Source organism: Anabrus simplex, chromosome 1 (genome assembly GCF_040414725.1).
Source record: "Anabrus simplex isolate iqAnaSimp1 chromosome 1, ASM4041472v1, whole genome shotgun sequence".
In the NCBI taxonomy this organism is placed as follows: domain Eukaryota; kingdom Metazoa; phylum Arthropoda; class Insecta; order Orthoptera; family Tettigoniidae; genus Anabrus; species Anabrus simplex.
The window spans coordinates 625,988,198-626,001,957 of NC_090265.1; the positions used below are offsets into that span (position 1 = coordinate 625,988,198).

A 13,760-nucleotide genomic window follows, 5' to 3' on the forward strand; every position below is an offset into this window, starting at 1 on the left:
GAACTCTGATCGCACAACGGTATTTCATGGACATTCTGTATCCTCATGTGTTACCTCTCATGCAACATTATCATGGCATCATTTTTCAACAGGACGTTCGTCCACGTATGGCACGTGTCTTTATGAATTGTCCGCATGATGGTAAGGAATTCCCGTGGCCAGCAAGATCCCCAGATTTGTCCCTGATAGAGAACGTGCGGGACCAGCTCAGACATCAACTCCGTCCCAGTGCCAGTATTTAGGATTTCAAGGACTAGTTATAACAGTTGTGGGCCAGCTTACCCCAGGAGAGGATACAATGGCTGTATGACACCCTTCCCAACCTAATCAGTGCATGCATCAGGACAGAGGGGGGTGCAATATCATACTGATAAGTGGACTCGTCCTGCCAATTTCTTTGTAAATTTTGACTTGATTTTGTAATCACTGAAATAACATCACATACCCCCTCAATATGTGAAGTTTTTTGTTTGTTTCCTCTTCCCCTTCTGGATGCTTCAATCCTTTTTTTTTTTTTTTGTCAGGCAGGGTATTATAAAACATGTATTTTTACCAGATAGAGAGGTAAAACTTAAGACAATATTCACAGTGGTAATTTTAGACAATTCATCCTCTATGCACGCATGCATGTCCACGCACGCACACACGTACATACGAGTGATGCAGCCTAGGAGACTATGCTGTACGTTGTGAAAAATAAAAATCAGAACAGAGTTCGCAATTGGAAGGAACAGAAAAATGATTTTGGCAACACGTGACATGGTTTCCTGCACTGCACCACATATGTACATACCAAACAACAATGTATGACAGCCTGATCAAACAATCGATAAATTGAAGTTTGTTTCCCAAGACTGAGTCTTGACAAGGATAATACAATGCATTAGCTTGTACAAGAAAGACCTTGCAGGTGAAAACAGCTGGATGAGGACACAATTGTACAACATAAACTGAGTTTTCACAATACAAGAGGAAAGGAAGAAAGAAAGAAATATGAGCAGTACTACTAATCAGGTTCTACGAGATTTCTTTACTTTTCAATAAGAGAGTTTGAGTTTGGGGCAGCAGAAATTTTAGCACTGGGAGATGCACACAGGGGATTTATACAACATGTGGATATGTGGGAATTATGCTGAAATTAAGACAGGCCTACCACACAAAGAGGAGCTATAGTCAGTGTCAAATGGGAAGTGTTTTCGTCTTGAGATTCTAGTTGGAATTGTCCAAGCAAGGAGTTGCTTTGGGTGTCACGTTATCCTACTCTCTCAATGCATTGTACTTCATTAAATCTCTCTTGTGCCAGTCCACGATATTTTTACTTCATAAAAACGACCATGACTGAAACAGCTTCCCATTTGTAAAGGACTATAGTAAACTATTTCAGCATAGTCATTATCCACAAAAAAAGTGAAGAAATTTAAAAAAGGATGAAGACTTCAAGATTTAAGTAAATAGGGTACGTTACATAAAATATATTTCATAATTGGATTCCGTATTGACAACAACTATTCAAATGATTAGGAGATGTAATAGTCCACCTTTTCAATACATACAACCAATAAAATTATATCAGTAACATATATGAGTAGTACAATTTTCAGCCCATGATCTTCAGCTACATACAATGTGGAATGATTTATGCATAATTAAAAATTAATCTTAAACTACAAAATGAAGAGCAGAATTTAAACCCTCTATGTTTTTGAAATACAGGAAAGACGCTGATTTGATGTTACTAAGTGAAGTAGTATTAATAGTATATACTGTACAACATTCCGTACAGATGTCCCAAATCATGGGATGAAACATGTACTACTCTTATATGTTTTACTGATATGATGATAAGGATGATAGTTCCTATCTTTAAGAAAGAGAGTAGAAGGAAAAGTTAAAATTACATAGGCATTACCCTCCTATCACATGGCCTTAAAATTATGGAGAAAATCATTGAAGCCAGAGTAAGGGATATACTAGAGCCTATCTTAGATGAGGAACAACATGGCTGGAAGAAACACAACAGATCTGATATTTGCTTTGAGGATGTTGGCAGAGGAACACTGGGAAAGAGGAAAAGACCTAATTATTGTGTTTATGGACCTTGAAAAGGCGTGTGATAATGTTCTTAGATCAACTATTTGGAAAAGTCTTAGAAAACTTGGTGTACCGGAGTACCTTATTAGGAAGATCCAAATGCTATATACTATTCCAAAAGCTGTGTCAGTATTGGGGATGGTCACTCTGAATGGTTCAATACAACCAAAGGAGTACTACAGGGAAGCGCCTTATCACCTCTTCTATTCATAGCAGTTATGGATACCATTTTAAAGGAACTAAAAGGAAAAAGTAATAAAGATCTTCAGGCTCTGGTGTTTGCAGACGATGTGGCAATATGGGATGAAACAGAGGAGGAAGTGCAAAATAATCTGAATGCATGGTGTAAGAAGTTTGATGATTATGGAATGAAACTGAACCCATCAAAAACAGTAGCAATGAAAATCAGCAAACATAATACAGAATGCAACATAAAAATACAAGACCACCAAGTTGAAGTAGTACACCAATTCAGATATTTAGGAAGTGTAATGGCTAGTAATAATAGAGCTGAGATAGAAATAACAAACAGAGTAACCAAAGGTTCTAACTTTTATAGTATCGTTAAACACCTACTATGGGACGAGAAGGAGCCACAAAGAACAAAAATGATCCTGTACAAGTCATATTTCATTCCCATCCTTACTTATTCTCTGTAAACCTGCACAGTAACATCAAAGGATTGTAGTAGGATTCAAGCCTGTGAAATGAAATTTCTTAGAACTGCCCTCCAAAAGACACGACTTGATCATGTGAAAAATGATGAGATCTGATCTAACCTAGGTCTAAATGAATCGATGGAGGAAAGACTTAGGTTATCTAGACTTAAATGGTTTGGGCGTGTTTAAACGAATGAATAGCACACGGTTACCATGTGCTTATTTGGAAAAGAGAATAAGAGGTAGAAGACTAGCTGGAAGACCAAGAAGAAGATGGATGGACCAACTGAGGGAAGACGTGGAGAGAAGAGGATGGAATTGGGAATCTGTCACGGACAACAAAATCTTTTTTGAACAGGCAACTTTGGAAGACGCTTGTTTTCAAACACCCTACCTAGCTCGCTGGAAGGGCAAACTGATGATGATGAATATCACTGATTGTATGTATTGAAAAGGTGGACGTCTACATCTCCTGATTGTTTGAATAAACAGGATACATTGAAAATAATTGCTATTCACCCCTAAGCTGTAGAATGACAATACTAATCCAGCTTAAGACACCTCATGATCACTTCACGTACTTGCCACCAAAAGACATGAATGTTTGAGATATGTTTATTATCTGGAATGGACCACAGAGAAAGAATAGACACCACTCACACCAAAAATCACTAGATAAATTTCAAATCCATCTATGAGTACCTTGGGAATATCTCCTATGTTTACTAGCTTAAGTTACATCAAGAAGATTCAATGCACACAGTTCAGTTCATCATTTCACAGAAAAACAAAAGAAACATTTGCATTATAATTTAGGCTCTTCTAATAATAATACAAGACTAACTCACCTCAGCGAATGGCGACACAAAGCTACACAGAGCAACAACACCACTGTCAGCAAAGAGCTTTGCCACTTCAGCCACCCTTCGAATATTCTCCTCACGATCTTCTTTCGAAAAGCCTAAGTTTTTATTGAGACCTGTTCGGATATTATCTCCATCAAGTCCATAGGCTGGGATTCCTCTAGATACCAGGTATGCCTCAAGCTCAAAGGATACAGAAGTTTTTCCAGCTCCAGACAAACCTAAAGGGATACAAAACCACAAATTTAGAAATTCAGTCTCTATTAACTATGTTTTGTCAATATATCATGAATCAACAACAACAATTCCATTGAGAGTTTATGGTGAGGTTGATGAACTTGCAAGGATACTGGTACTGGTTCCAAATGTCTTTTGTTTACAGGCACAGTATAACACGCATTTGATTACTCCATAGGTCCCAGATGAATGTGTGAAATTCTTCCATGCCTAATCTTGTGTAGTAGTGGGAAAACTTAGGTTCTGCTTATGTCTGCTCATAGTCTATGAATAGCCAGAGATATCACTTACACTCATAGCTGACACGGAAGCTTCACATTAATTACTTGTGTGTGAAACTATCCAAGGTACTCTATTTTGTCAATGACCTTATTCCCCCCCAATTTTCAGTTGTGGCTGGAAACAGTTCACATATCATCATTGTTTTAAAGCTGAAAAGAAGGCAATAAAAATTGTTGCAAATTCTCCTTGAATGCCTACTGTGAACCACTGTTTACCGAACTCTGTATTCTAATAGTTATTAGTTTATTTGTGAACAATCTTCTATTTTATACAAACGGCAACAGATTACCTTGCTGCCATATGCACAACCCAATTTTCTTATTGTCTGGATATATTCCACTGATGATAACATAAAATCCAGGAATGACATGTTGTTCTGGGTATAACTGGGTCAAGAACATCATTAAAATTTTTCACAAAAGTGTTCAGATAAGTAGCCGTTGAAGATTGTGTGGAACTCTATTAAAGAAGGACTTGATTACAACACTAATATAGCCAAGGATGTAAGAGTAATTTTTCTTTTCTCTTCACTTCCACCTTCCTACCTGTAACAAGAATGTCTACTTTTATATAACAGTTGATATCGCAATCATAGCCACAGACCTTCAGTTTTACATGGGAATCCAAATGACAGTTCCGTAACATTTCATTTCAAAAATCCTGTGTGCATTCCCACCTTGGTGAGAGGCTAGTGACTATGCCACCTGGCTATCAGCCCCCCACTGCCTTTCAACTGGGTAAAAGTGGTATTAGGCAGTTAAATTTTTGGGTTGTTATGATTTTATAGCTGATTACTTTTTTCAAGTTCGGTACGGTCATGTGATGATGGTAGAGCACCACTGGGGCTCTGGCCGAGGCTATCCTTCCCGACTACACCAACACAGATTTTATGCCTTACACCAACACAGTCGCCAATGAACAATTTTGCATAATGGGTAGTGTAGTTCACTTATTGTAAATTGTCAATCACCTTTGAAATGTGGTAAATTTATCTGATGTTCATACAGCTAATTTTGCAACCCCCCACGGTATTTTCAGCTGTAGCCAAAAATTCTTCGGAAACAGTTCACATATCATCAATGTTCTAAAGCTGAAAAGAAGATAATAAAAATTGCTCACATTAATTATTGTTAATTATTAATTATTATTGCCGGCCCCACGGCATAGGTGTAGTGAACCTACTTCTTACCCCGAGGCCCTGGGTTCAATTCCCGGCCAGGTCAGGGATTTTTACCTGGATCTGAGGGCTGGTTCAAGGTCCACTCAGCCTACGTGATTGCAATTGAGGAGCTATCTGATGGTGAGATGGCACCCCAGTCTGAGCCGCGGTAGCTTGGTAGTCCAAGGTCCTTTGGGGCTGTTGTGTCATCAGGTTTAAAAAAAAAAAAAATTATTAATTACTGTATATTTCTCTAGTTTATGTACAAAGTATATTTGTACAGAGTGATCAGATATGCTCTACTCCAGAACATATGGTGGTTTTCTTGTATGGGTGAACTCTCCACTTATGGTATGCCATCACATTTTATTTCCTGACCTGGTCTTTGTTTTGTGTGTCCATGCATCTCTGCTTGCTGATCTTGTACACATGTCTGATGTCACAATCGTATTTCAGCTGTTCTCAAGTGTGAGTGTTTTTTCTTTCTTTCATTAATTCTGTAATTAGTCATAAAGGGTATTAAGGCGTGTGTGTTTTCAACAGCACAGCATGTCTTTATGTACAAAGAGCACTAGGAAAGTTTTGCAATGTGAGTGAACGCTTATGTCTTTTTCAACAATTTCCACCACACTCAATACACTTCTCCATACGTCAAAACCAGTCACTGAACTAATTCTGCCACTTTTCTTCGGTTACATTTTCACACTCTTGATCCCATGCTGCCAGAAGCTCCTCGTCGGATGCAAATCGCAACCCTTTCAGCTTCATCTTCACTTCTGGGAAGAGTGCGAAGTCACATGGGGCAAGATCAGGACTATATGGAGAGTGATCAAGCACAGTCAACCCTGATCTGCCCAGAAAATCCATTGTTACATTAGCACAATTAGCTGGAGCATTGTCGTGATGCAAGAGCCAAGTGTTGAGCCGTGACCTTGGACGGAATTGCTTGAGAGCCTGGATGACCTGAGGCAGATAAGTCTCACTGTACCACTTCACAGTAACTCTCCTTTGTGTTTCTAGCACAACCCGAGTCGGGATGCCCCGTTTAATGAAGAATACTGCAATCATCCTTTTCTTCAATGACCTTAACTTTCACACAGTCACAGGAGTACCCTCATTTTCAAACAGCCACACCTTGTTCTGGGATTTTGTTGAGACATTGTAATAATAAAGCCAAGTTTCGTTACCTGTAACGATGCTATTGACATAATGCGAAGTCCCATTTTCAAACTGTTTTTGCATTTTTTGGCACCATTTCACTCGATGTACCTTTTCTTCCTCTGAAAGTGAATGGGGCACCCAAAAGGAACAAACCTTTCTAACATGGAGATGGATATGTAGAATTGAATGAATAACTGGTGCAGGGATGTGGAGGGCCTCTTCTACCGGGCGATATGTCAGCCGCCTCTCTTGCTGCAACATTTTCCTCACAGCTTCAATGTTTTCATCAGTCACTGATTCAGACGGTCGCCCAGAACGATGATCATCTTCAACCCCAAAATTTCCCCTCTTGAACTCTTTGTACCAGCAGAAAATTGTTGTCCAATGTGGACAGTCTTTCCCCAGCACAGGAGTCATTTCCTCCAGGCACTGGTCAACAGTTAATCCACGAGCAAAATTGTAACGGATAATTGCACGATATTCACCTTTAGACCACACTGACATCTTAACTTACTTTCAGTCCCACTGCTTGGTAAGAACTGGTGTGAAGGTCGCACCTTGCTGTCTTCTAGGCCATCCATGGCCTGCATTCTGAGTGTTTTCAACATATACTCTATTCACCAGACCTCACCCGTAGTGATTACATGGTTGGGCCATTCTAAGAAACACAGGGAGGAAAGTCATTTCATTTGGATGAAGATGAAGGATAAAGGGGAGCATGAGTGGCTGCATAGACAACAAACAAATTTTTTTTTTCCTAGAGAAAGCCATGCACTTTGTAAGTGCAGGAGGACATGCTGTATTGGATGTAACACAGACTATGTAGAAAAATAACACATTTGTGTACCATATCACTTTCATTCAATAAAATAAATTGAAAACCGGTTCAGGTGTACATATGGCTTGCCCTCATATTTGTTAAGATTCTCCCTGGGAAAACAGAATTTTCTGCTCTTATATGTTATGTTTGGTCATGACAGTACATGTCCAACCTAGTCTGTGGCAGGATTATTTAGGATCAGGAACTTCAAATGTGGAACTATTCCAGTACATACCTTGGAAAAAAAGAGTGCAAAATCTCATGGGTAAACTACACCCAGGATCCACTAAAATTATCTGTGGATCTTGATCCAATGGATTTAAGTTTTCTCATCCTATCATGGCATGTATCCCAATGCACCCTGCTATACAGAAAAGTGATTTTGCCGAAATGAGTAGCTCAGGTGGTAGAGCGCTGATCTTCTGAGCTCAAGCTGGCAGGTTCGATCCCGACTCAGTCCAGTGGTATTTGCAGGCGCTCAAATACGTCAGCCTTGTGTCAGTAGATTTAATGGCAGGTTAACTTCTGCAGGACCAAATTCCGGCACCTCGACGTCTCCAAAAACCGTAAAAGTAGTTAGTGGGACGTAAAGATATTATTATTATTATTATTATTATTATTATTATTATTATTATTATGACAAATGGCTTGGAAATACTGTATACGAGGGTGATCCAAACGAAAACCTAAAATATATTTTTCAATTGATTTTTTAGAGCGGAAGTGGTAATCAACTGTACCCCTTTTCTATGTAGTCTCCGTGACGTGGATTTCACTAAAAAAATAAAATCCTTTGTTTGCACAGCCACTCGTACACAGCCTTCATCTTCAACCGAACGGAACGGCTTTGCTCCCGTTCCCCGTGCCTCCTTCAGCGACCCAAACATGTGGTAATCATTAAGGTCGCATGTTTGTCACCGCAATGTCATAACAATGTTCAGACCTACCCTGCCCATGCAACAGTTATGGCCATCCAGAGTCTGCATTTTAAGGATCTTCCGCATCCATTATAATCACTAGACCTCACACTTAAACCGCTGTTCTTTCGTGCATTTCTTACGTGGGACGGTCATTGTTGAACGGATACTTTGATGACGTTTGTCTACACAGTGTTGCTACCTACAGGATATTCGTTAAAACCTTTGTAAAAGTACTGCCAACGGACAGATCCGTGACCCGACATTTTTAATTTTCATGACGCTTAAGGTTAGTCATTTGACTTGCCCTCGTACTTCCGCATGTGTATCAGGAATACGTCTTAATTAGATTTATCTGTGTTCACAGGAGTAACAACAAAGGTTTCACCTGGGTGCAACTTCGTAGGGGCATCTTCATTCTACTGTCACTTAACATGAAGGGGCCGATGACCTTCGATGTTAGGCCCCTTTAAATAACAAGCATCATCATCAACTTAACATGAATATAACTACCAAATACTAAGCAGAGAAAAGGACTCACCTGTGAACCAGACAGTGCATCCTCGAAAACCACGAAGATTACCAAGAACTTGACCTCTTTTGTCTCTTGAAACATGATGTTTCTGTTCTGTAACATTGGTTGCAACTTGCAGAGCCTGTTAAAAGAATGTAATAATGGTTAGTATATTTCTACATACGGTACCATGATTAAAATGTATGAAAAACGAGCAATACATATTAACTGACTAATACAATTCCAGTAAATTCATCTACAGTTTAATAATAATAATAATAATAATAATAATAATAATAATAATAATAATAATAATAATAATAGTAATAATAATAATAATGTTTAGCATTCCTTCTAGTGCCTTTGCTGGCGGGACCTAGTGTTTACAGTGCACTATGTCTTCTGGTATTGGCTAGAGCAATTTTGTTACTTTCATTGATCTGTCTCAGCTTTATCCTTGGCTTTGACAAAATGAAAGTGACTGAGGTATGAGTGATGCTAGTAATGCCATTCCTTCTGCAGCCAGTCCCTGCTATGAATGGTGTGAAAATATTGCTCATAGGGCTGCTTGATGCATGCATTTTAGTGGGCTCGGTAGACTGATATGTAATAGCAACTTCTGGCTCGGTGAGGAAAGCAACGGGAAACTACCTCACTCCTCATTTCCCTAGTACGCCTCTTCAGTGATGCCTAGGCCATCTATGACAGCTGATGGCGGAGCTGTTGAGGATCCAACCAGCCTTTGGGCTGAGGACTAAACATACATACAGCATTCCTTCAATTAGTTGTAATGTTCTACGAAGTCTCTGTGCCGACATTTTGCTGTGAAAAGGGGTCCTTCATTGTGCCAGGAAATCTACTGACTTGGTTCCTTCATAAGCAAATGTAAATGTCACTCTACTTGTCAGGATTAGAACATGCAACCTTGAGTAGGCTACATGAGACGGATGCTAAAACGACAGTTTTTCAAGTAAAGCATTTTTGACCCCATGAACTAATACAGCGAGTTGGCATATCAGGACCCCATATAAATAAGGGCGGTTGTCCACTCTTACCGAAAATGAGTTCCTGAAGATAGTCTTCATAAGTGGTAGACAGGCGATTGTCCAGTTGCTATGTATTACACTCTAGGCTCTAGGCTCAGGTGACCATTGACATACGTACGAAGAAAATCGTAATCTCTATTTTCCATGTACGTACTTTTTTTACCGTATACCTCTTTTTTTACAATTTGTTTTACGTCACACCGACACAAATAGATCTTATGGTAACGATGGGATAGGACAGGCCTAGGAGTGGAAAGGAAGCGGCCGTGGCCTTAATCAAGGTACAGCCACAACATTTGTGAGTTCACAGCTGCGCGCCCCAACCGCACAGCCAACTCGCCCGGTTGTATAGCTTTTAGTGCCGGGAGTGTTCGAGGACATGTTCGACTCGTCTGGTGGCAGGTCTTTCTATTATTTGGACGACTTGTGCGTCTGGATATGGGATAATGATGATGATGATGATGTAGGGAGAGAATGAAGCCTGGTGTCGGCACGTAGCCCATTACAGTCAAATATCACCAGGCGGGGTCAGCTCAATCTGACGGACGAATCACCCTCACTTCATATGAACCCTGCAGAACCCTGGAATTGAATCCAGACCTTTGGCGCCAACATTCTAAGGCGATTTTTTTCCACCAACGGAACTCGAACAGGCTAACCATGTTGTCAGATCATACAGACTTGACGCCTTAACGATCCATGACCACCAGACCAGGCGGGCTTTTTCCTATACTAATTAGTAGACAAATTTTAATTTTAATTAGCATAGAAGCAGATGGGCGAAAATCCTCAGATACAGTATAAATTATTAATTCATTATGAGGATTTATTTTCAAAGGCAATAATTTCTCTCTCTATGGTTTTATAGAATAAGGAGCTGTCAATCGCCCACATAAATATCAATGAAAAGCAAGTACAGGTAACCAAAATATAAAATGTATTTCAATCCAGGGCAGTTAATGCTATTGGGACAAGGATTTCTTATGATTTGCAAATCGGACGTAACTATTTTTACACAGCTCTATTTTCAGACCGACTTTCCTGTACGGGAGTGTAATCTGAGTGACTCACGATATCATATTCATAAGTTGGAAGTAACAGACATGTAAGCAGCGAGAATGATTGCAGATACAATGGCAGGAGGGCACTCGATTTTAGATAATTTAAAGATATCCAGACAGTTTCCCAGAAAAGATTTCTGAAAACTTAAGCCGCAACAGCAGTCTTGCAATACTGCCTGACGTGTTCCTTTTACCCCAAACTAACCGTTGCAACTAAGGTAACCTTCTACAAGAATACTGAAAAGCTAACTGTAGTGTTAAGTCCAGCTACCGAAACCAGTGATTTATTGTATTGTATTATTTGATATTTAGAAGTTACCGTAATCTAAAACGGCTTATTAAGTAAACAATGATTAAACATGCACTAAACGTTTCAGGGACAAACATATTTAGCTCTGAAATATGTATTTCATACTCTGAATTCTCTTTTAATATTTTCATATTTTGGTGAAATTTTCTTCATATTCATCTCTAACAATAACATAAACAATAAAACAAAAGTCATGAATTCCAGTTTTTCGGATCTCAAGTGAAATATAAAACAGTGGACATCCAGCCTTTTGTGTTTTAAGCCCAGATATATAAAGATTATTATTCTTCAATTGCAAGAATTTGTACAAGAAGGAAGAAAAAAGCACAACACCGACACTCAGATGAAAACAAATACAACCGTAGCAATCAGTCCAGTAGCAGGCAACATGCTAGTACAACTCTAAAGCAATCTATAGAATACGAATAATTAATTGTTAATAATGACAGGCAAGCGGACGGACAATTGAGTAGTTCATCTGTATCTAGGCAGGGCAGGAAGCATATTTCCTTACTTTATTTCAAATAAAGGCAATCAAGCTTGCTAAAACTTAGGTTCCCGAGTTTCTCTCTAATGAAGGACAGTGCCGTGAAGGTAAAGGTGGTCCATCGAGTGTAACAGGCAAAGTGCAGAATAATCGTCTATCAACAAAGAGCATGTGTTTCAATTAATTAATAATACTCGTATGACCTCCGCTACCGCGCGCAAGCATATTGATTTGTTCGCCGATGCAACTGATGAAATAGTGAGGGATAGCAGACTTGTCACACATTTTGTTGCAATTTCTTTATGGATGGAGTATTTATTCACCTCTTTTAGTACAGGTCAGAGTAAAATGTAGCTTTTAATGAAGCCTCTGTCTTGTTTATGGCTTTGACATATGGAAGCTGCTGAGGTATGAGTGGTGCTGAAGAATGACTTCAGAGCACGAATAGTGTGACAGAATGTTACGAAATGTCCTACTCTTAGGGTCAGTCGTGCTGAAATAGCACTTTCTGGCCCAGTGGCAAACTACAGTACCTCATTCCTCAGCGTACGCCCCATTATAACGCCGCCATCGGATTTTGTTTTCTATGACCGTACAACATTCGGCGATTCGGAATCAAACCAGCCTTCGAAATGAAGGCTTAACAGCAGACTTGCCATACATTCACGCCAAAAATGACCGCAGAAATGTGATGACAATGGTCATCTCTTCCCTATACTACTCATACACCATCCTCGTCACTTTATAATAATATTGTCAATGAAACTAATTTCGGTTGCACTGGCCACTGTAGATGCACACTGTCTAACAGTGAAATCACGAACTATAAGAGAGAATGCAGAAGTTACAGTGAACTGCGCGTCTTTTATTATTATTATTATTATTATTATTATTATTATTATTACTGTATTGTTGTTGTTGTTTTTTTCTAAACAATTTTTAAGGTGTGCTCTCAGTTGTACTAGACAAAGCATCACGATCTTACAATTTTCAGCAATTATTCACTGTCGGGTTATCACTTTTTGGGCTGACAGGTTTATAGAAAAAATGATTACGCTATTTTATTTGTGATCAACATGTCAAAATGGTAACTGCACTCAGTATTTTTAATCATTTTACTTATTTACTCATTTTGCTTAATGCCGAGTTGAAAACCAAGAGGAAATAATTCGATAGACAGATTTAAAATCGAAGATTACTCGAAATCTCCAGTTGTTGTAAACAGCGTGTTGGCAAAAGCTGATCGATGAACTTTCAAGTCGGAAGTTATATGGACAAGATAGGAATGTACCAATATTTTTTCTTAAACAGTCTTCAAATGTTTAATGGGTACGCATACTCCCGAGTTCCCCCTGAAAAAGCCCTGATTATTATTATTATTATTATTATTATTATTATTATTATTATTATTATTATTGTACCGGGTGGTACACCTCCACGTCGCTAATTCAAACTTTGCGCCGGTTGAAACTCCCCTACTGGAGGAAGCCTGAACTTTATCTACTGTGTTAATTTTCAAGTTTCTCAGAAGATGTCCCTACTTGTAAATTTCGAAGTTTCTGAACTGGGTCGTTTTCGATGTATTTTTGTTTTGCCTGTAGTAAGAAGTGTGAACATTCTCTTCTAGAGGACACTACTGAAGAACTACAATGGTGCACCCTAGTGCGAAGTGAAAGAACTATGTTTTTGGAGAAATTTTGAATTCATAAGTTTGTTCTTTGTTAAATTTCTTTCAGTCATGGTTTAAGTTGGCAATATTAATCCTTTCTTTCCCCTTGTTTTGAATTTACCAATCCCGAATTTCTCGAATTAATTTTCCACCAATAATGTGTTTCTTCTTCATCTTGTGTAGGGGTTTTCTTGGTTAGCCAATAAAATTCTTGTGGGAGGGTGTTCTCATTCTTGAAACGCCTCGAACTTTCCGCGAGAGTATATAAACTGCTGATTTTCGGGTCTCCGGGCCACTTCAGTAACAGCTATCAGTGTGTAAATTACGTAGCAGGGGGCGGGAAGCGCCTCTTTCTTCGGGCAGCAGTTCAACCATAAGGTAATGGCCTTTTAATAACTTCTTTTCTTGCTAGCTCAGCAGTTTAACTCTCGGGGCAGGTCCGAAGCCTTTTCCATGTAACTTTCCTTTAAAATGTAAAGACACT

The 13,760-nt window shown here is 39.0% G+C and overlaps 1 protein-coding gene across 3 annotated transcripts in view; it reads right to left on the reverse strand.

The window, feature by feature from the left end:
- Papss (PAPS synthetase) overlaps positions 1 to 13,760 on the reverse strand; it is a 258,890-nt gene that overhangs the window by 69,898 nt on the left and 175,232 nt on the right. For all 3 annotated transcript variants that reach the window (XM_067135681.2, XM_067135685.2, XM_067135682.2), the window contains 2 exons: positions 8,731 to 8,845; positions 3,599 to 3,834 (listed from right to left, as the gene is read on the reverse strand). In XM_067135681.2, the coding sequence (XP_066991782.1) occupies positions 3,599 to 3,834; positions 8,731 to 8,845 (351 nt within the window). The remainder of the gene's footprint in view (positions 1 to 3,598; positions 3,835 to 8,730; positions 8,846 to 13,760) is intronic.